The sequence below is a fragment of the Euprymna scolopes genome, chromosome 22 (genome assembly GCF_053919585.1).
Source record: "Euprymna scolopes isolate OS-2025 chromosome 22, ASM5391958v1, whole genome shotgun sequence".
NCBI lineage: Eukaryota > Metazoa > Mollusca > Cephalopoda > Sepiida > Sepiolidae > Euprymna > Euprymna scolopes.
The window spans coordinates 81,278,920-81,303,389 of NC_136503.1; the positions used below are offsets into that span (position 1 = coordinate 81,278,920).

The window sequence follows — 24,470 nt, forward strand, 5'->3', positions numbered from 1 at the left end:
ATTTTCGATTTTTCAGTGATTATCGAGAATTCGAATGGCTCTAAAGAAATTGTCATTTTTTTTTTTTTTTTTTTTTTTTTTTTACTTGACGTTACTTTTATTTCAATGTAAATAAATGTGTTAAACCCCAAGAATCTTATGTAAGTAGGTAGAAGAGTAACTTATCTTGCCTTTGGTAATATTTTTTTAAATTTTTTATTTATTTATTTATTTTTTTTTTTCAACCCTTTTTGTTTTGTTGGCTCCTGTCAAAAATGTGTCAATCTTTTAATTGCTGGTAGCTATTCTTTTTTGATTTTCATACTTCAAAAATATGTTTACTGTTTTAAAATTTTATTACACAGACACACACACACACACACACACACACACACACACACTTTGATACATGCACAAAAAAAATAACTTTGAACATTCTTTACACACAAAAATGAACGTTTCTGAATTTTTGAGATGAGGATTGGTTATTCGTATTTGGAATCTTTGGACTGCTGTTCACAACATTTTGGTCGATGGAACCTTCAACCTTCTTCAAGTGTATCTTGTCGAACTTGAGAATTTGGACGAAATTTAAAACAGCACACTTTATTTACTTCACGAGAGTAGCATGTTCTCATTTCGTCAGCCATGACTGGATGGAGGTCCTAAGTAATTCGCATTTTTTTTTTTTTTCGGTCACCCATACTGAGAATTGAACCTTCAACCTTTAGGAGAATATAATTTTTACAATTGATTTTTCCAAGTAATCTAACCACTGTGCTATGGGTCCTTGGGAATTCCCGAGTTCGATAAGATACACCTGAAGAAGGTCAGAGGTTACATCACTTGAAACGTTGTGAAAATGATGCTTAAGATGAGGACAGTAGTCCAAAGATTCCAAATAATACAAAAATTAAGCTTTAAGAAATTTAAAAGTAAAACATACAAGTTTATAATTAAAAAACAATAATTTGGTATCAAAGTTCAATTTTATGTATGTTAAAAATGAAATTAGAATTTTATTTCAGGGCAAGAATTCACTGCAATGGATTTTATCCAACATACGGCCAAGATATTTTGGTAGTCCTTATAGTAAAATTGAACAAAGGCTTATTTTTAAAAATTTGTTACCATATTTTCAATAATATTTGTGTAATTATGCAATTCTCTATCTATATAAAAGCCAAGTACGTCCAAGGATAGAATACTGCTGCCATATCTGGGCAGGAGCTGCTAAAAACAGCCTATCCTGCCTTGACAGAGTACAAAATAGACTTCGTGGCTTAGTGGGGGATGCCCTTTTCTCTACCCTGCAACCTCTCTCCCACATAAGAGACGTTGCGAGCCTATCCTTGTTTTATCGTTATTTTCATGGCAGGTGCTCGTCTGAACTCCAATCTCTGGTCCCCCCCCTCGCCAATCTTTCACGAAAAACACCCGTCTAGCTGAATCCACTGTGAAAAATTTCCCCCACTTTTTATCTGTGCCTAAATCAAAACGTGGATTCCATGAACAAAGCTTCTTTCTTAGAACTGCACGCCTGTGGAACTCTGTTCCGTCTGCCTGCTTCCCACCTGACTACAAGTTGGATGTCTTCAAGTCCAATGTAAACAAATTCCTAATGAACCGCCCCCTTAAGTAAACACTTCATCAAATCTCCACACTAACATACTGTACTTGCAATAACCCTTTTCCCTGAGTGGCTTCCGGGCCTTGATAAGTGGTGACCACCGTGTAAAAAAAAAAAAAAATTAAGGAAAGAAGAAAGTGGCCTTAAGTTTCTTTTTTGGCAGTTTCATGACTCTTGCTTCTCTTATCATGTCCTCACATTCCAAGAGTGATATTTCTGACAAAGGGAGAAGAATTGACGTTTTCTGAGTCAGGATCTATCCATTTAGTACTTATCATTGGCTAATTTTTTTACCTTAAAATAATACTTTTTTAGTTCCTTACATCACGTGGTTTCATGTCTTGTCTGGAGTGACAAAAAAAAAACCCTCTCATTTATAGGTTCAACTACAGAATTATAGGGTCCATTGAAAAATGCAGTTGGTAAAAAATAATACCGATTTTGACACCATTGGAATTCTTTTATAATATGGCTCTAGTTTATTGATTCTTTGATGTAAACCAATTATAATGATATTGGCTACTCACGTGAGGATTTGTGGGTTATAACTTTTATTATATAATGAGGAGCCAAAATCAAGTTTTATGTTTTGACTCTATAACCCTGGAAAATCTCACTTATTTTGTTTGGTCTTCAAACACATTTTGGATCAAATTAATTTTTTTAGGCTTAAATTGTATTTTCAGTCCTAGAATTTACTTAAAGTTTAAAAAAAAATTTTTTTTATTTACTGTTTAAAGTTAAAAATTTATTTATTTTTTTTTTTGTTAAAAAATAACAATTTAAGGTGATTAAAATAGCACATAATTTCAGCCAAGATTTCATCGGGTAGAGGTAACATACCTGACCATAGACACTGTGGTTGTGAGATCGAACCTTAGTATAGTTAGCTACGCTTATGAGCCGTAGATATGGTGAAACACGTGTCTGTTCATAACTATTTTATGCATATATTTATATACATGTATTCGTATACGTTCCTAGGATGTGGAATGACTGGAATGTAAAGGAGACAAATCTTCCTGAAAACAACTCCCAGGGGAAGTAAATCATACCAAATACGATTATCGTGAGGCAAAATAAACTCGACATATATACTAATATACCACTAATCGAGATCCAAAAGCCATTTGATGATTAAGAGTTTATGAGATTGAGGTGAAACGTGTGTATGTGATGCTTAGATCGAGAATTTCAAACCCATATAACTTCCAAAAAAGCATTAATGATTTTATAACAGATTTTCTCAAATTCAGATAATCAAATATGAAAGGGGTAACTAAGTAAATTAAAGGGAAACGGTTAAAAGCAAAGATTAAGAAGATTAATATATAAGTTATGTCTTAATCTAGTCAGTAATCTATATTTCTCTTAGTCTCTCTGTGTGTCCCTTCTATATTTTCTCAGAAAATACTGAGCCGATCTGACTGAAATTTTGTATGGACCTTTATAGTAAAATGCAGTTAATTTAATATCATGGTATCTTTCAATGCATAGTTAGGGATTTACCACATTTATTCTAGAAATTTAACATAAAGCACTCTAAGTTAACGGTCTATAACTTTTGCCTGTTTTTAACTAAGTAGTTTAATCATAATATTTATAAAAACATGGCATGATTAACATTTAAATATTAAAAAATAAATAGAAATTCTATTTCAGGACTTAAAATACAACTTAAGACCATCAGTCAATTTTATCTAAAACATCTGTGCGACAGCCAAACAAAATGGGTGAGTCAATTTGTGTAAATATTAAAATGCAACAAAACAAAATAGTAAAAAGACATTACTTCCAATATTTGTATTAACATTTTGACCATCCGTCAATATTTAATGTATGCACAAAATGATGACGTCACCGATTTTACACAGAAAAATGGAGGTCCCTATCCCTATTCTACAATCGAATCATGCTTTAGCTCAATTACAGTTTAATGATTTCATTAAAAAATATTTTCTAAATTTTTCTTTGGTTTTGCGTACATTTTCAACAATTGAATGAGAACACTTCAATTGATTTTTATGTTAGTGTTTATTTAGTTATTTTGCTTTTGTCATGAAAGTGTTTTCTTGAAAATTTGTTGATAAATGATGCAATTGAACCAAGACTGTTATAAAAATGAACATTTACAAAGGACGATTTCCAAAATCTCTATATTAATACAAGTTGGTGACAACTTATGTATCTGTGTTTTTTACCCCTACCTGACTGACACATTATTTTTGGACGGTGCTTCCTCAGAACTCCTCATTTAAAATAAGAAAAATGAAGAAAAATCTGTATGAGGTACATATATGACTGAAATTTTAAAAATCATGTAAATTGATCAAGTAGTTTTATTTTTATAAGGAAAATTATTTATAATTTATATTTATAATTTATAAAATATTATTTATAAGGAAAGTCCTTAAGCGATTAATGAGAATTTGAGCAAACTAAATCTAGTATAGAATATTCTTGAGTTATCTACCTTTGCTTCTTGACACTTTTTCAAAATGGCAGGTGAGACGGTCCTCAATTAGTTATAAAATTTGATTTTCTTGTATAAAAATAAAACTACTTGATCAATTTATGTGCTTTTTGGAATATGATATTTTCGTTTTGTCACAGGAACGTACATCATACAAATTTTTCTTTCTTTTTTAATATGGGGAAATTCTGGACAAGAACAAAAAAATATGTATATCACAAAAGTTTAAATTATTTTGAATTATGTCTTTCCAAAAATATACCTTTTTAAAATTTTTTTATGTTATTTTAATGAAATATTCCGTTTCTTTTTTTTTTCTTATCTCACAGTTTTATGTTGTCTTTCTGACATCTTACCACAGTATTAAAAAAAAAAAAAATACTTGTGCAGTTTACAGACCATTCTAAAATAATGTTATTTAAAAAGGTATTATTAGCAGAGGAGATATAAATTTAATGAACAAAAGATCACATAAAAATTGAATTTAACTTGAAAAATTTATTTAAAAAAATAGCACCGTCTATAGACTACACAAACATAAAAAAATAGAAAAATTTTTAATATTTTGAAAAATTTTGTCTTTGTAAAAACAATTATTTTACATGTTTTATAATAATAAAAAAATGCTATTTAAAAATATAATTTAATTATGAAATGAAGTTCACCACAATGCATTTCAGTTTCTTCATAAACAAGTCAGCCATTTTAATCTTTTGTTGATAGTTGTGAAAAAGGAATGAATTACTTTGTCACCTTTCGAAATTTGAAAGGAATTTAAAGGCATTTAAACTGTAAAAAAAAAAAATCTAATTTAAATTGGCTTTAAAATTTTTTTTTTTTATCAAATCCTCGTGTATAAAAAGATTGAAAGTTCTGGAATCTGTTTAAATTTAATAATTTTAAACACTGAAACAGCAAAATTAGTCATAGTTTTTATAACAATTTTCTTCAGTTGGTAATTTAATGATCAAATGATAGTGTAAAAAATAATTGAACTTTCAAAATTATATTAAAAAATAATTTGGTGATAGAAACAAAAATAAAAATAACATAGTTAAAAAAAATTAAAGAAAAATGAAAATAAAAAGGTTCTTGACAAATAATATGTCGAATACAAGGTATTGTCACTATTTCTATATAACTAACAATTCGGTGTTTCTATATTATACAAACGAAAAAATATTGAAATTAAAGTTAAACAAATGATATCTACATAATTGTCAGGTCTCAAATAGTAACTTATCCAAAACTTATGAAAAACTTATGAAATAAGGTAGAAAAATAACTAGCGGGACCTGTGGAAATTCCACAGTGGCATTTTTCTGACTTGTTTGGTGTTTCTGTCACATTTTATATTCATTTAAAAGCCATCAATATTCAACACTTTCTTGTTGGACAAGTTCAAAGCCATTGGTTGCATAATTTTCTGCCAAGTGAAAGAAAAGATGAGTATTTTTATTTTAAAATTGTCAACGAAAGTAGAAACCAGAAAAGAAATAAAATAATAGCGGGATCTGTGGAAATTCCACGGTGGCATTTTTCATATGTAATATATTGCTGCTGGGCATTCTGTGGGCGTTCAGCATGAATGGAGACACCATCATATTATTATAGCCCTTTTGTTAAAAATCTATATCTAAACAAGTCTATATATCAATACAGTAGCGTGTAGAACAATAAAAAAGGATAAAACAATAAAAACGAGGTGAGGTATTTATTTTTTCCGATTTAATAATGTAAGCATGACCATTAAAAAACAATGTAAAGTAGTGATTTCCAAAAAATAAACAGCCAAGAAATTTGTGTTATAATTTTTTTATTGTGGAATAACTTAAAATTAATTATTTCTTAACAACTTTTGCATTTACCAGAAAGATAAAACCGTAAATTTTATAGAATTAAAAACAAATATAAAGGTGAGAACACACTAATCGAATGCTGCCTGGAGCGTTCGTAAATGTGTATTCCAGAATTAATGGGTATTCCGGAATTAAATTTCAACCAATGAAATTTGTCGGAAAGCGTGACACACAAAAGAACACACATGCTATCGTATTAATATATAGATGAAAAAGACATTTGTGAAAGAAAGTGAAATCACTATATTATGCTTACTAAAAAAAGAGATAAGTTGACAGGGGAGATAATTAAGCTCTGTTGCTTACATCACGTGATAAACGTAATTCAAAATGTCTGACAAAATTTATTCCTCCATATAAACTTTATTGAAAACAGTTTTTTATTAATAATTATTTTTCAACCTTATATTTCGTAATTTTTGGATATGTTACTATTTGAGACCTGACAATTATGTAAGTACCATTTGTTTCACTTACAAATTCAATATTTTTTTCGTTTGTATAATACAGAAACACTAAAGTTTCCAAATAAAGTGTTGTCTTTTACAAGACAATACTACCATTGTCTTAAGACATTTTTTATAGTTATTTTACTAATATTTTTTTTTTTTTTTAATTTTTTTACAAAGGCATCACCACATTATCAAGGCCCAGAGGCCACTCAAGGATAAGGGTTAAAGAGTGTACAGTAGAAGTTGGTCAATATAGTAATCATTAGTAATGAAAATTTGGTAAATTTAATAACTTATATGGAACGGCTCATCAAGAACTTATTTACCTTAGACTTGAACACAACCATATTGTAGTCAGCCGGAAAGCAGGAAAACGGAAGACAATTCCACAGGCGTGCAGTTCTAAGAAAGAAGCTTTGTTCATGGAATCTATGTTTAGGTTTAGGCACAGATAAAGAGTGGGGGAAATTATTGATAGTGTTTACAGCTAGACGAGTGTTTCTTGTGAAAGTTTGGCGAGGGGGGACCATAGATTGAAGCTCAGTTGAACACTTTCCATGAAAATAACGATACATCAGAGACAAACTCGCAACATCTCTTCTGTGAGATAGAGGTTGTAAGGAGGAGAAAAGGACATCTCCTACGATGCTACGAAGTCTATTTTGAACTCTATCAAGGCAGGACAAGTCCTTTCTAGCAGCTCCTGCCCAGATGTGGCAACAGTATTCCATCCTTGGACGTACCTGGCTCTTATATAGATAGAGAATAGCATCAGCAGTGAGATATCTACTGGATCGATAGAAAGATCCCACCATTTTTCCAGCGGCCTTGGCAACAGATTTGATATACGTGTTCCATTTAAGATCAGGAGTAATGGTCAAGCCCAGAAGCTTGTCAAAACTTGAGGCCTCCTGAAGACGAGAGCCATTCATTTCAATTGATGACAAATGTGGATTAAAATGTTGATGATGTAAAGAGAGAAGCTTGGTTTTAGATGCATTAAAAGTAACCAGCCACTCCTTTCCCCATTGTACTACATGCTCAAGATCAGAGGAGAGAGAATTGGAGAGTACTTGCTCGTTTACTGTCTTAGATGTGGTACCATAAATGGTAGTGTCGTCAGCATAAATGTCTACAAATGATGTAAGGATATGATTTGGAAGATCATTAATGTAGATCAGGAAAAGAGTTGGGCCCAGGATGGATCCCTGAGGGACACCGGCATTAATACTGAGAGCTTCTGATTTTTGCCCCTCAACTACTACTCTTATGAACCTATCAGAAAGAAATGATTTAATAATTGAGAAGACTTTTCCAGCTATACCATAGCTAGCGATCTTATGAAGTAAACCTTTATGCCATACCCTATCAAAGGCTTTAGATATGTCAAGAGCAATTGCCCTAGAAAGATTGCCACCGTCGAGAGATTTGCTAATCCTATGCGATATAACTGTAAGGACATCTGCTGTAGATCTAGCAGAACGGAAACCATATTGAGTGTCACTAAGAAGGTTATTTTTGTTGAGATGTTTGATTACTTCTGTATTTAACACAGATTCTAGCAACTTACTCATGACGCACAGGAGACTTATTGGCCTGTACTGAGAGGGGGATGAGCGATCACCTGAATTCTTAAATACAGGGCATACTGATGAGATTTTCCAGGGAGATGGGAAACTATTCTCCTTAAGACAACGTTTAAACAGTTTTGTAAGTATGGGCGCTAGTTCAGGTTGAAGTTTTTTGAGTACTATAATTGGAATACCATCAGGGCCAGTTGCTTTACTGGAATCAAGGTTTTTGATTAGCTTGGCAACATCACGTACAGATATACGTATATCACATAGCGTGTTTTCTGATACAGGAGGAAATATTGGGGGTTGGCGGTCTTGGTCGCAAAGGGTAGAATTAGCTGCAAAGTTCTTGACAAAGAGTTTGGCTTTGTCTGATGCTGACGAGATTACCTCAGGTCCATTGATAATAGTTGGGATGGAGCACACGCTTCTGTTCAGGATTCTGTTTGCTATTTGCCAAAACTGGTGGGAACCAAGCCGCTGCTCAGCTACTTTGGACTTAACAGATTGAGCATACAACTCTCTTGCGTTCCTTATTACTTTCTTACAATGGTTGCTGGCAGTCCTGAAAACGGCTTTAGTTTCCATACATCTATTACGTTTGAAGCAGTGGAAAAAGTGATTTCTGTGCGCAATGGCAGCAGCACATTCTGGAGAGAACCATGGCTGGCTGTTAGGTTTTTGCTGAAACTTTTTAGAGGGTATGAAATGGTCAATACCTACAATTAACCATTCAGTTAGGTCTAATACTATAGAGGACACATCCTTTTTAAACATGGAATGCAGAGGTAGATCAGATATAAATGTACGGAAGCTATCCCAGTCAGCCTTAGTGTATCGATATACTGTACGATGAAGTGGTACGTCTGGGGACTTATTACATTTCATTTTTATCTTAATTGATACAACAGAGTGGTCGGAAGATCCAAGAGGCGACAGAACAGAAACTGAACATAGTTCAGGGCAAGTTGTGAGAAAAAGGTCTAGTAGGCTCGCATACTGGCCGTCATTATCGGGCACACGGGTAGGTTCCTGAACAATCTGAGTGAGGTCATAGGCAATGGAGAAATCATGACAGAACCTCCCCTCATCATCGGTCTTGTTTGAGTGGGTCAACCATTCGACGTTGTGAACATTGAAGTCTCCACATACGTGAATGTTAGCTGAAGGATAAGTAGAAAGGACTTGGTCAATTTTCTCAGATATGCTTTGAAAGATAGTAACTCCGCTGTTGTGGGGGCGATAGAGAGTAAATATAAATGCAGTAGTGTGAGCTAAAGCAACCCGGAAGCACATATAGGGTAAGTTAGGATCTTCCCTGGAGATGTCCCTCCCACATGGAAAGCTATCTTTAATATAGGCACATATTCCATGCCCATGGCGATCTTGGGGGTCAGATTTAGAAGTTAAGTTAGAGTATCCTGTAATTGCAAACTCATCTAGGGAAATAGCCTGTCCAATGCCAGTTTCACTTAAAAATAAAAGGTCTGGTTTAGTCTCCTGTAATTGGGTTTCAACCTCTGGAAGGTTAGAACGTAGACCCCTGATGTTGGAGAAGGAGACATGGTAGTAGGGGTCTACGTTGGAAGTTGGAGAATTTATATTAGACAATATAAGAAGTACAAGAATGCATTGTTGGCAGTTTGTGAAAGAGAGTTACAGTGGAGACAAGGAAAAAAAGTCGAAATTGAAAAATGTAAATATTGATAACTGTCTGATAATCAAATCCACACAAAATCCCGTCTATCTCTGTTGCTTCTAGTTTTTTTATATACAGACAATAATGAAGTAGTTCACTTTGGAGGAGATCGGTTTATTTTATCTTCTCGGTCAAGATTTCATAAATAACTCCTCTTTTAGAGGGTCAGATCATATTTATATAGGCTTGTATGAAACTGATTGATGATCACTAAAAGGTAAACATCCACTAAAGTGTTCTGAAAACATGTTTCTCAATTTTTTAGATGAGGATTGATAATATGTATTATTTGAATTATTTGGACTATTGTTTTCATTTTAAGTCTTATTCGCACAACATTTTGGCTGATGTAACCTCCGATTTTCTTCAGAACACGTGACAAAACAGACAAAGTACTTGGTAAAATTAAGTTATAGGTTCAATTCTCAGTGTGGGCGATACTAAAAATACAATTGCAAATTAAGAATTCTAATGGTTGACGAAACAAGAGACTACTACATGCATGGATTAGGTTTGAAATTTTGTGCAGATTCCCGAGTTTGACCGAAAGATTTTGGATTTCGATGAAGTGCGCCTGAAGAAGGTCAGAGGTTACATCAGTGGAAGCATTGTAAAGATAACATCCAAGATGAGAATGGTAGTTAGAATAATGCAAATAGTACGTTTTCTTTAAACATGATGATTTATAATGTATGGCACAATCGCATTAGGTTTGGTTGTTTTGTGTTACAGCATATCAACTCTTTTTGTGTTATTTAATGACAAATCCAGTCATTTTGGAAAAAAGGTTTATGTTTCAACTTGTTCAAATATTTATTCATAGTCTTTGGTTTGGTTGTTTTGTAAAGGGAAAAAGAAAAGGGGGAAAAGGTGGGCTTTTGTTTTTGGTTTTGCAGAACATAAGTCTTGCAAAACGGAATAGAAAAAACAAAAAATCATAAGGTGCATTTTATCTCAGAATGCCAATATCTTTAGAAAGCCTGATCTGGTAGCACCAGCCATTATCACATTAACACACCAATTCTCATTAAATCACCAAAGTTAAGAAAAGTTGAGCCTGGCCTCTACTGAAATGGGGGACCATTTGTGAATTCCAGGTGCTGTATGTACTCCGCTTATCTTGGCATTGTTCCAATCATCCTGGACTTCTTGCCACTGGACTCGAGCAGTGCTGAGTCAGAAGTGTGGTTGGGGACTGCTTAACCATTACCTCACAATTATACGCACAGCAACCCTTACAGGGATATCCATTATCTTTTGAGACTGAATGGAGGCAATGATGGTGATAATTTTACTGCTATTAAAGATTCTGTAAACTTTTTGATCTACCTTCATGCATCTTTATTTTATATTTTGGAAGTCTTAAGATGATGATTAATGAATTTGTTTTATTTGGAATACTGTTTTCATATTGCTCACAACGTTTTAGCTGATGTAATCTTCGACCTTCAGATATTTCTATGGAATTTTTAACTGAATCCGCAAGGGTAGATTTTCATTCCTCAAGCCATGACCAGGTAATTCTTAATTATATTATGAATATCGCCTGTACTGAAGATTGAACCATCAACCTCAAAAGACTATCACTTAGAATTGATTATTTCTTTACACTGGATAAAGAGCAAAGTAATAACCCGTCGGAACTTGCAGATAATATTCAAGATGAGAACGTTTGAATGATACATATTATTTTTGTTAGCATATTTTTCTTTATCTTCTCGTACGTTTTTTTTTTTTTTTTTTTTTTTCTAATTTCAAACCAATTATTTACTTTTTACAACAACATATATTTATTTCTTACAATGATCTGTTAGTTACAAGATATATCTATATTTATATTTATTTTAATAGTCTTGCGTATTTACTGATCTAAGTGACTTCCGGTTTTGAAATTTGTCCGAAGTAAATTTATTGTTATTTAAACTGAAGAGCCCGCTATATATACCATGTTAAGTAAACATTCATCCCCCCCCCCCTATTTATTTTACTTTTAGTATTAATTATTTCTGTAAATAAACATTTATTAAACAAAAATTTCTGTAAATAAACATTTCACTGAAAATAATCAGTTTCCGGAAATTCTTATGTGGCGACCTATATTTTCATTGAGGTTTTCAGATTAAATAAAACCATTTACTTCTGAAGAGTTTCAAAACCGGAAGTCACTTTCGTCAGTAAATCCGTATAATCTAAATAATACAAACTAGCGGGACCTGTGGAAATTCCACAAGGGACTCCTTCATATGTAATATATTGATGTTGGCGTTCTGCAGATGTTCAGCGTAAATGGAGATGCTCTGATATTATTGTAGCTTTTTTGTTAAAACTGCAAAAGTATTTATCTAAGCTAGTAGGGACACATAGCCTAACCCCATCGTAAAGTATACTTAAATATGATATTTTAATTCTTGCAGATTTCATATATATTATTATCTAATGTTCTATTGAGTTTTATGTTATAAAGTTTTAAAAATAAAAAAAATTATCCATATGACTTGGGTGCATCAGCTTGAATCGAAACCAAAACTTATATATGCATGTAAATATATATATATATATATATATATAACTTGAGTTCCTTCAGGTATAATCGAAACTGAAACCAAAACTTATGAAGAATTCTTGATAAAATTATAAAAAAAAGATAGTGCCATCAGCTATAACCGAAGCCAAAACTTATGAAGAATTTTTGGTAAAATTATTTATTAAAAGAAATGGAAGTCCATAACAATGAAACGACACTCGGAGGTAAGCATGACACGCAAAATAAATAACACACGCTATCCTATTAATTTATAGATAATGTATTCTGCTTGAAAATAGCATTTTCTTATGCGACCGTGCATGTAAAGGTGTTTGTTTGTCTGTCACACCTTTTGTTTTCCAATATATTGATTAAATGGATGCGTCTTTGAAAATATACATTTTTTTTTTAATTTTGATGTTTATCGTACAGCAAAATCTCCAATTTAAAGACATAATTGACAGTGACCCAGAGGATGAGAGCCTTAAATCCGACAGTTTCTTAAGTCTAACAAATCATTTGTTTCATAAAGAAAAAAAATTGGTTCTGTAAATCAGCGCATTTAATGAACACAGTTTTGCTTAAATCCAAGTTCTCACGCAAATGTCCAATGTATAAAATATCAGATAAGATAATTATATATCCTTTTCCTTGCTGAAGCGAGTTAGACTTCTGCAAGAAGCTCACAAAGATCGTGCCTTGGGATTGTCTGGTCTGCATGAAGTTCTTTTCATAGGTGGCAGCTAGTTGTTAACCTCGATTGCAAGTTTTTATCCCCAACAAGACTCAACGGTTGCTTGTAAAGTCAGGGAAGGTTTAGCCCAGAATCATTGTTGACACTTTCACTTCATTGATTTATAGTTCTGTTTGTTATATTGTTATATAGTTCCTGTGTTGTGTAGCAGGGGGCGGGGGGTATTATCTGTAGCGTTTATGTCATTCATTACATATATTTTGAGTGTGTGCATGATATGTATATATATATGTGGGTGTGTGTATGTCTCAGTATGTATGTATGGATGTGTGTGTAGCCGTGATCATCTGTCTATGTATGTATCTGTATTTGGCCGTGGTCAAAATGTCTTATCGTCTAATTTAATACACGTGTTCATGTGTGTAGAACAAGCAATTCATTCGACATATCTCAGTCCCTGACTTCTTTCTGCGTCGACTCTTCGGCCTGGAAACGACGAATAAATGAACATATGACTGGTTTCTTTTAATTGAATGCTTGGTTTTATGCTTTCTGGGTCTTGGCAGTTCTGCATTTTTCTTTTGTTGGCTGACTTGTTTTTACGCCTCTTTCTTAGCGAAATCTCAACCGTTCCGTTCAAACTCGGAAAACCAACTGACTTGCATGTGAGAGAAAAGATATCCTCCTCGCTTTCTTTCATGCGCTCTCTCTTTCTCTTTCTCTTTCTTTCCACATTTTTTCTTACGCAAACCTGATTGGCCTATTCCAAGTGCTATCGTCAACCCCAACTACAAGTTTGACATACATCAGCAACTTAACTCTTGAACTCTCCTTGCACTAACCAACCTTCACAGCAAAATCACAATTTTCAGCATACCGGCATAACCCAGGATAGATTGCATAATACTTGTTGGATTGTCTAAGTTGCATAATGAGCCTAGTCAGTACATGGATGAGTGATGGAAAAACTTTAAAATATAAACCAGTCCTTCTCTGCTTACCACAGCATTGCTTCTGGTCATCTTAGATTTCTCTTTGTCACTGAACTTAAGAAATAATGGCAAATTAACTTCAAAATCTAGTGGGGAGATCATCTCTTCTCTTCCCTACAACTCCTTTCTCACAGAACAGACGTTGCTAGTCTATCTCTGCTCTTGTTATTTTCATGAAAGGTGCTTGACTGAGCTGCAATCTGTAGTTTCTCCTTGTAAGACATTCACAACAAAAACTGATCATTCTATTGCAATGGAAAAAGACTTTCCTTTCTTCCTCTGTTCTTAACATCAGGTAAAATTTCTATGGTCAAGGATTGAAAATTTGAAAAATCCAATTTTGACGAAAACAACAGATCCTCATTGTAGTTATTGTATTAAAATGAATGTGAAATCTTTATATTTTCACTGTTACGGAATTCATGTTTCTTTCGTCCGACTCTACTTCAGAAGAATCATTTAAGGATTTCGGTTACCTTTTATATACGACCATAAGTACAATGAGCATCTGTTATTTTCATCAAAATTGAAAATATATTCAAATTTTCACCATTACGAAATTAGTGTTTCTTTCACCCCACTCTTTTTAAGAAGAATCATTTAAGGATTTTCGCTTTCATATATACATACATATATATCTATATATAAAAATATGGTTTAAATTCAACTCAGCTAGGAATTTTTATCTCCCCCTCTCAAAATCAACAGAAATTAGAGCATTCCTGTAATGATCTTGTCTCTATAGATTTTGCGGTGGGAGTTTAGTTCTGTGCAGTTCTAGAAGGTTCACTCTTCCAGACCTTGCCTTCTATCTTTGAAAAGGAGTTAGTTTATTGCTAATCGCTCGAGGCGCCCTTACCGAGGAATGCCAACTTTTTGTAGGATCAATCTTTCAATCCTACTTTTTGTCCCTGGTGTTTAAGTTGTTACAGTGGAAGAGAACTAAGCAAATATTATATATATATATATATATATATATATATATATTGTTTATATCTATATATATATATATTGTTTATATCTATATATATCAACATAGCCAAGACCAAAGTACTTCTCCAACCTCGTCCTGGACATCAAACTCCTCCCGAGATATAATAACCATTAGGGGAATAGAACAAGAAAATGTGGTGCAGTTTTCTTATCTCGGCAGTGTTCTATCAACAAATGCTACAGCTGAGAAAAAACATTGATAGCAGAATCATATGGAGAACTTTATAAGAGTATTCAGCAATCAAAGGCTGGCACAATCTTCCAAGCTCATGACATACAAAGCGGTTGTAATCTCAGCTCTGCTGTATGCTTGTAAGACCTGGGTACTCTATAGAAGAGACCTGAAAAAGTTGGAACTTCTTCACAAAGCAAAACTGCGTGATATCTTACGCATAAAGTGGCAAGATTTGATCATGAACACCAACGTTCTTCTTTGCTCCGGGATGGAAATACGTAGAAGCTCCAAGAATAAGACACCGTCTACACTGGGCTGGACACTTTGCCCAAATGCCTGACAACCACCTACCCAAGCAAGTTCAAACTCTGTGGCACACCAAAATGTTGCTTTAAAGATCAGTTGAAATCTACTCTTAAGGCAACCAAAATTGACACAGACAACTGGGAAGTCAATGCAGCCAACCGGGAGATCTGGAGAAGAAAAATATATGAAAACACCGAAATCTTTGAAAACAACGGAAGACAAAAAGAAGAAACAGAAAGAGCTCAAAGAAAAACTGGAGGTCAACAATCTGTGAACGCTGTGGCGGCTGCGGATGCCTCTTCCGTGCACGGAGAGGACTTATTTCACATTGTAGGAAGTGTCAATGAGCAAAATACTCATATCCGAGTTCTAGTGGATTTATACCTTTATAACCATAGTGATTGATTGAAAATTGAACTTTTTTTTATTAATGAGTCAACACTTATAAGAAGAAAAACAAAAACAGGTTTAATGAGATGAATAGATTAAATGATGAATACAGAGATGATTGAAAAATTTCACTTGACAAAACGAAAGCTGATCAAGACCACAGCAATTCTTCTCCCTTAGTCAGAAACATATCTCATATGTGAAATAGTCTATCTCGTAGTTGATGGTAATATCCATTATAGTGCTACCAGAGTAGTCTGTCTGAAGATAAGATACTGGCTTCTTGGGCAAAAATGCACCAAACATTGATGTTCTTGTATTTTTTCCTTTCCTTTTGTAAAACTCAATCATGTTCTGCATAGTCAAAAACAAGAACAATTTTCCTCTATAAAACTATCTAACCAAACACCATGAATACATATTTGAAGATATAAAGAACTTAAAGCATAGTAACTTTTCCCAAATTACTGGATTCGGCATTAAATAACCCAAAAAATGGTTGATATGATGTATCCATGTTGTGAATGAGAATAATGAATGGAAGTTATGACAAGGTTTACATTTTGATTTTTTCATCGGCTGACAGTTTGGGATACAAATATAATTAAATTCCATTGATTGAGCTCTCCTGTCAAATGACCAACTGGAATTACTGGTGCTGCCAGATCAGGCTGTCTGAAGATTCTGGCATCCTGCCCTAAAATGTACCAAACATTGATGTTATTGTTCTTTTCTTTTCCATTTGCAAAACTCAACCACGATCTGTAACACAATTTTCCTCTATAAAATTACCAAACCAAATACCATCTATATATATAAAAGGCAAAAGTGGTGTGTGCATTTTTGTATATCCAAGAAAGGCTTTTTTTAGGGAAGGGGGGGTTACTATGTTTTAGAACTTTTTATATACGAGGGGCGTGCAATAAGTAATGCTCCTGACTCACTTCTAGTTGTCTGATCTAGCTGACATTTTGCATGTGCAATAATTTATATTTCTACGATTTATGTGGTAAATTACAGCTCTGAACTAGCCGTGGTTTCTGTTTTACAGGTGTTTGAACTGAATCAGGTGTGAATTGGAGCCTGTTGAATGTCGAGCAATGATCCGATTTTTGTATTTGAAAGGACGCACACCACAGGAGACTTTTAATGAAATGAAAGAAACTTATGGTGATAATGCCCCATCATATGACCTTGTAAAACGCTGGCATCGTGAATTCAAACATGGCCAGAAGTCTGTGGAAATAGCTCCCAGGCCTGATCGCCCCCCCCACCCCCTTCTGCCATTGATGAGGCATCTGTCTGTCAAGTTGAGGCTGCTATTTTAGAAGATCGGCGCATTACTATTCACCAAATAGCCCAAGATGTCAAGATTAGTACAGGGTCTGTGAAAACTATCATTCATGACCATTTACATATGCATAAGGTGTCTGCCAGATGGATTCCCAGGTTGCTCACACCATTCCAGAAGCGAGAACGCGTCGAGTGCTCAAGGATGAATTTGGAGATGTGCCAAGAAGATGAGTCAAAGTTTTTCAAAAGACTGATTACACAGGATGAAACTTGGGTCCATCACTATGATCCAGAGACCAAAGCTCAGTCAATGCAGTGGAAGCACTTGGACTCACCACCTCGAAAGAAGGCAAGGGTGCAGCCCTCCACTGGCAAGGTCATGCTCACAGTCTTCTGGGACCAGAACAGAGTAGTGAAGACAGATTTCCTGGCAAAGGGTACCACAATTACAGGAGCCTATTATGCTTCACTTTTGAGGAAATTAAGGGAAGCTATCAAAATAAAGAGGCGGGGCAAGATCAGCAAAGGTACCCTCCACCTGCAGGAGAACGCTCCGGTCCACAACTCGCATGTCGCCAGATCAGAAGCACAGGCGTGTGGTTATGAAATTCTCCCCCATCCTCCTAACTCTCCTGACCTTGCACCCTCTGACTTTCACCTCTTCCTAGCCATGAAGTTGTTTATGAAAGGAAAGCGTTTCCCAGATGATGCAGCCTTCATTTCTGAAGTCACATCGTGGTTGGAGGACCAACCTAGCGTGTTCTGCAAAAACGGTCTCCAGAGTTGCATCAAACGATGGGAGAAATGCATAACTCTGGGTAGTTCCTATGTAGAGAAAGCCTAATAGCTGTGCCAAGTTTTGTTGCTCTACTGCTATGGGAAGTGGGTCAGGGGCATTACTTATTGCACACCCCTCGTACTCTCTAGATTATAATATCTACAATTTGCGAAGGGATGTCGTGTCTAGATTTATTTTGATCGACTTTTATAAAATTCACACTATTCCATCCTCTCGTGTGTTTGTGTTTTTCGTATAAAAGCAAAACTAATCGAAAGTGAAGGCAGCATCCTGGCTTTTTTGCAGGTACGTCCAGAAAGCAATTAGCTTTGATCAATGTGGGGAAAACCTCTCATATCAGACAATTGCTATTCATTTGGGCACTCCCTTTTTGTGGGGAGTTGGTTTTCCCCAACATCGTGGGGAAACAAATAAATGAAACGGTGGAAAGCTGAACTGGCCTTCAGCCAACGTTCATTTCAGCACCTGCGTGAACTCATTCACTTAGCAAGTCAACTTTTTGATTGACATCGCTAAGTTTGAATGCTTTTCACTTCCTGTGGCCTCGTAGCGTAGCGGTAAGATGTCACGTTTTCTTTCACTTTCTTTTCTGCCTTTGCATCACTGTCACAGGTTCGAGCTTGCCTGACTACTAACATTTTTTCTTTTATTCTTTTACACCTCCAAACACCCGGGCAATGCCGGGTACTACCCGCTAGTGAATATATATTTGAAGATATAAAGAAATTGAAACATAGTAACTTTTTCAAAAATGAACTCGCTGGCTTTTAAAATACCCAAAAGGGATTGATATGCTAGAAAACAAAAGCAACGAAACCAAATCATATCCATTAGATTTTGTTGCAAGATAGAGAAACCTTGACATACATTTGATAGATTCTGCAACTGAGCACATCAAATATTAATGTTTCAAATGAAAAAGCAGCATCCATGTTTTTCAAATCATCTAAATTAATATCCGATTAAATCTACATTTCGTAATGTTTAGTGTTTAGCGTTTTTGCTTGGGTGTTGGATTTAATTAGATATAAAATAGATTATCGCATCTTCTCTGTAATTAATTTAATAATTCCCACGGTGCTTCGCTCTCTTAGTGCCAATGGATCAAAACAAAATTATCACATTTACCATATTCTCCGATAAACGGAATAATAAAAGCTATGATTCTCTGCAGCAGTTCTCATCTTCTGGTTTAACTAATTTTTTTTCCTCAAATTTATATAATAATATGCTCAGCCACTTCATGTATGAATGTATGGCATTATTGTGTGATATTATCAACGTCACCCCCCCCCCTTCCCGGTGTTAGGAAGTAGCAAAAAAGAGGAAATAAGTTTATTAGCAGAACAAAGTTATTCACTAAAGAACACAAAAGAAAATTAAAATAGGATTGTTAATCAAAGTGTGGCAGTAACGGGAACAAAAGATTGTTCAGTATATTTTAGAAGTGGCAATGAGTTATGTGACAGTTTACGGACAGTCTTGGGTTTGTGAAGGTTGAAGACAGTTTTGGGGGGAGAGTTGTGAGTTTAATACAATTAAATGCAGGCTGTGGCTCAAAGCAAATTGAGATTAGCTGATGTCGATTGATGAACTTAGATGTGAACCATATTATGTAGAGGGTTGATGGTGTCACACACACATTTAGTCTGAATTTTTTTATACTTGTGAACCTGTGCATGTCCCCCCCCCCCTCCTCCTTTACAACTGCTGATTGGATGTGCGATTTTCTTGGCCAGAAAATACCTAGTATCATGTTGGTTGCTATTGTAGCAGCCAGTCTCATTGCTGTTGTTTGTTGGATTATAATCATTGCTTTTGCCAAGTGGAGATGTAGAAGGTAAGTTTATATCATAATTTTTATAAAGTGAATGAAAAGAGGCCTCAAAACTTTGGTTATCAAATGGGAAAATGTATGTACACTGGCCCCAAACCATGCGACTTAGTCACATACATGCAAAGGATGGTTGGGACTGTTATTTAAGAATCATAAAATGTGATGTTATTTTATGTAGTGATGCAAGGGTCGTTTATGCCAACTTTCAATAGTTCTAAAGATTATAAAGGTTTATAATTATTATTGTTATAATAACTATAAACATAAAACATATAATAATTATATTATTACACTGGACAACAACAAATTTATTGTTTGCATTTTTTTCAGCTGATTTGAGGCGAATTTGATGCACTGAATCCAAAAACCACATTGGTTTTGTTCAATCAGAAGTTTTTGAGCTATGGCCACATGTTGTTTTTTATATTTTCGTTCACAAGTACGCATGTGTGGAGCATTTTAGTCATGGTTTCATATTAAATGAGGGTCGATGGTGACACACAAAGTGCAATTGAGTTTGTGCTTTTTGTGTCTTGTCTTATTTTTTATACTTCTGAGTCCGTGCATGCCACTTTGGCAGCTGCCAATATAGGAGTCAGAGACATGGTCAGAGAGAAGACAAGGGAGAAGAAATAGCATTGGAGGTCTGCGTTTGTTGGTGAGTGCAGTAGCACGTGGTCTCACAATCACCTTTCACACATATTTAAAAAATATTATTTATAACTAGCAGGGAGACCCAACGTTGCACGTACAGCCATGGCAAAAGAAAAGTCAGAAAGATGTTTGGTATCCACCACCAACATTTTGCAAGAAACCATCAAAATCAACTTTGTGTGGCGGAAGTAACCTGGAAATCTCTTCTGCAATGCTTGAATGTATTCATGGACAAAAATTTGTGACCAACTTTTTATTTATCTCTCAAGTGCTTTCTTATCATTTCTCCTATGTTTTTGTTGGCCTTCTCTGCCAACTGATATTATGATATCATTATCTTAACTTTTCTACATCGACTAACCTGATACTACCAGATTAGGCTGTCTGAAGATATTGGTTTCCTGAGATGAAATGCACCTAACGTTGATGCTTTTTTGTTTTTCTACTTTATTTTGCAAAACTTAATTATGTTCTGCAAAACCAACAACAAAAACAACAACCACCTTTTCCTCCCTTTTCCTTCTTTCCATTTTCCCTTTCTCGTTCTATCTCCCCTACTTCCTGACTATTTTCCTAACTTAACATTAATACTGTAACCCTTTTCCTTCTCCCATTGCAAAACTTATTCATGTTCTGCAGGGCAGTGAAAAAAATCGATAAAATCCATTATAAAACAACCAAACCAAAAACACTACAAACTAACGATTGAAGATACAAAAAGCTTGAAGAATAAAAACCTACAAAATAACTGAATCCGTCCATCTAGCACGGCCGCAGCTGAGATTGAACTCGCTACAGGAGTTCGTAGTGTAATTTAAATCTTATCAGTAGCTGAATACTTGATGCTTCGCCAGGGCTGTCAAGGGTATTTTTTTATCGTGACGCCATCACTAGATGGGGTTCCTATCATGGCTTAAGAGAGTCCCATCTACCCTCAAGAGAAGGATAGATCGCACCAGTTTCTCAACCTGGTATTTTACCTCGCAGTACATACAGCACCTCGCCTTCTCAAATGGTCACCCATCTGGTACTGGCCAGGTTCAACGTTGCTTAACTGACGAGAACAGGTGTGTCAACGTGATTGTGCCATATATGAATACTAATGCAACATGAATACTATTTCCAAAATAACTGGATTCAGCATTAAATAATCCAAAGACGGTTGATATGCTGTGAAACAAAACAATTAAACCAAACTCTACAAATAAATATTTGAAGATATAAAGAACTTGAAGCATAAAAACTGTTTCCAAAATAACTGGATTCGGTATTAAATAACCAGAAATGGGTTGATATTCTGTAAAAAATAATTTAAAAAAAAACATTGACTAACCCAAGGATTATCAATCATTCTTTCAAAGTGGTCATACCGTCAAAATCTCCTGTTCTGCATGCATCTCTCTGGGGTTTCTTAAGAGCTTACTAAAGTTTTCTTCAATAGATACTAATAAACAGACTGAGTGTAACATTGAAGAAGCACATTCCATTCTTGGCCAATATATTTTAGTTCATATTATTTTCATTGCTATATTGTTCTTCAATAAATTATTTTGAATGCAACTAAAAAAAAAAAAAGATTCAGTTATGTGATTGAACTAGTTGTCAGAAAAATATGTTGATTTCTTTTTTTTCCTAAATTGTGAATAAATTTGAGAAAGACATTTTTTCCATTTTTTTTAGCTAAACTGGTTATAAAAAGAAAAATATCGTTTGAATTATGAAGGAGAAATAAATAAGATTGTAAAATATTTTGTTATGTAAGGGTTGCTTGGGGTTCCGTGAGACATCACGATTATTGGAAGGATTCTGCAAAGGTAAAAAGGGGTTGGGAAACACTGCTATGAGGTGATATACTCATTTCAATATTTTTCTAACAATTCGTCTTTTTATAAAATGATTTGTCTTTGGCCTCAAAATACCCCTCACTTTTTATTACAACTTCTTCATTGGAAGCAAATCTCCTTTTCTGAAGTATTCTTTTGAGATCTGCAAACAACTCGTAGTTACTGGAAATCATATCTAGATAATAAGGTGAATGCAAATCATATAGTTTTGCCAATGTTGTCATCGACTTGTGACATGGTGCATTGTCTTGGTGAAAACACTGGACATGTTTTGCAGATTTCTTCCTCTAAAACACATCCATCATTTCATTCTTATATCATTTATCTCCATGCAACGCATGTCCTCAACCTCCCCTGAAAAGTAATTCTTATGTATCAGAGTGCCAATGAAAATAGTTGGCCCTTTTTTGGTTTCATGTGTAGGTGAGTTGAGATACGGTTGTGTTCATATCTTTTTTTATTTGAATTATTAAAATCTATTTTTTTTTTTTTTTTTTTTTTTTAATGGGTGAGTGGTGCTGATGAAATGCTATCAGGAAAGTGGGGGAGTGATGGTTGTATTTTATTCTTAAAAAAATACTAACACTTGTAATACTATATATATATATTTTTTTTTTATGGGTGTGGTAAAGAAAGCTGAAGTGGTTGAGGTAGAATGGGTGTATTTGGGGTGGAGAGGTAGTATTTTTATTGAATTTTTTTTATTGATTCACTTAACATTTAATTTCATGTCAAGTTAAACCATTTCTTCCCCCTCCCCCTCTTCCTCACCCTATTACCCCTGTTTATCCTTGACAATCGGGAAAGTGTTGTGACCTCATAGCTTTTTATCAAACTGCGCATGAACCTGAGCAATGCATAGAAACTGAACTATTTGACAACAGTCAACCAAGCACAGAAAGACTTTCAACGTTTTAATTTTTTTTTTTTTAAACGTCTGCAATGCAAGGTCAGACAACTTTTATCTTCTGCACATTTACCTTTTATAAACGGATGGAGTAAGTTCAGGGAACTTCGGTCATTTCTAGCCCACAGTATGTTACCACGGTCAATCAAGGGTAAACTTTATCAGGTATGTGTATGCAGTGCGATAATGTTTGGAAATGAAATTTGACAACTAATGATTGAGGGCATGTGTTGTTCCGGTATTACTAACAAGCAGAGCATTACCACTGATTCTATAAAGCATGTGGGCACAGTGTGATGATGTATGGAAGTGAAATTTGTCCAGTAATGGTTGAGGACAGGTGTTGCATGGAGAGAATTCATATGAGAATAATATGATGGATGTTTAATGTGAGTCTTAAAAACAGGCTTAGATTTGATGACGTTGGAGCAAGATTAAATCGGGACAGTATGTGTGCAGAACAGGAGACTTTGATGGTATGGTCACATTGAAAGAATGGATGAATGTTCTTAGGTTAGTAGATGTAGAACAGAGGGGCAAAGAAAACATGGGATAAAGTGATAAGAATGGATTGGAGGGATTGAGAGATAAATAAAACCTGGCCAGAGGTAGGTTAGTTTAGATGGCAATTGTTGAAAGCTGACCAACCGTCATGTGTTTGTTTCTATTTGATGCGTTTCATTTATATAATTATAAAACTCTGTGAACCATCTAGCTGTTCTTGCTTGCTTGAATTTTGTCTTCAACAATCGGGTAATTCTATCTTTTAAAACAGGCTGACAGGTGAATTTATATATATCTAATATATAAAAGGTTATATGTCGGTCTGTCTGTCTCCATATTTTCAAACTCTATCTCCTCTGAAAGTAAAAGTCGCAGAGCGGCGCTAGGGGCCTAGAAAATATTGGATTTTTTTATGAACTGTTCTTTTATGGGTCTTTAGCCGGTGAAAATAATTCAAATAGGTAAAAAATGGGTCAAAATTGAAAGAAATCGTTATACATTTTGTACATTCATTTTAGTTTATTTTATATGCGTGTCATGTTGGTACAATGCTAACGTTACCAGCTTTGGACGCTACAGCTTCATTTTCGATTCTAGCTGATGGAACCCAAATTTTTTTTTTTTTTTTTTTGAAATCACAACTCTCTAATAATAAATATGTAATCTGCATGAATTAAAATATCATATTTAAGCGTATCTTACGATTGGGCAACGTCTGGCGATCTGCTAGTATCATGTACACCCTTTTTGAGGTTATCATTTAGTAAAATCTGTTATGTTTGCGAATGTTTCTGGGGATTGGGTTTTAATTAAAAAATGGTATTTTATGCCTTTTTGGGATACACTCTAAATTATAAGATAAAAAATCAAGTTTAAGTGAAGCAATTCAAAG

General features: G+C 34.5%; 1 protein-coding gene across 4 annotated transcripts in view; it reads left to right on the top strand.

The window, feature by feature from the left end:
- LOC145243504 (FERM domain-containing protein 8-like) overlaps positions 1-24,470 on the top strand; it is a 218,103-nt gene that overhangs the window by 59,544 nt on the left and 134,089 nt on the right. Inside the window, exon 1 of one of the 4 annotated variants that reach the window (XM_080106460.1) lies at positions 22,956-23,239. The exons of the other annotated variants lie outside the window; for them this stretch is intronic. Within the exon in view, the coding sequence (XP_079962586.1) occupies positions 23,204-23,239 (36 nt within the window). The 5' untranslated portion in view covers positions 22,956-23,203. Of the gene's footprint in view, positions 1-22,955; positions 23,240-24,470 lie in introns of those variants that run through there. 4 annotated transcript variants of the gene reach the window in all.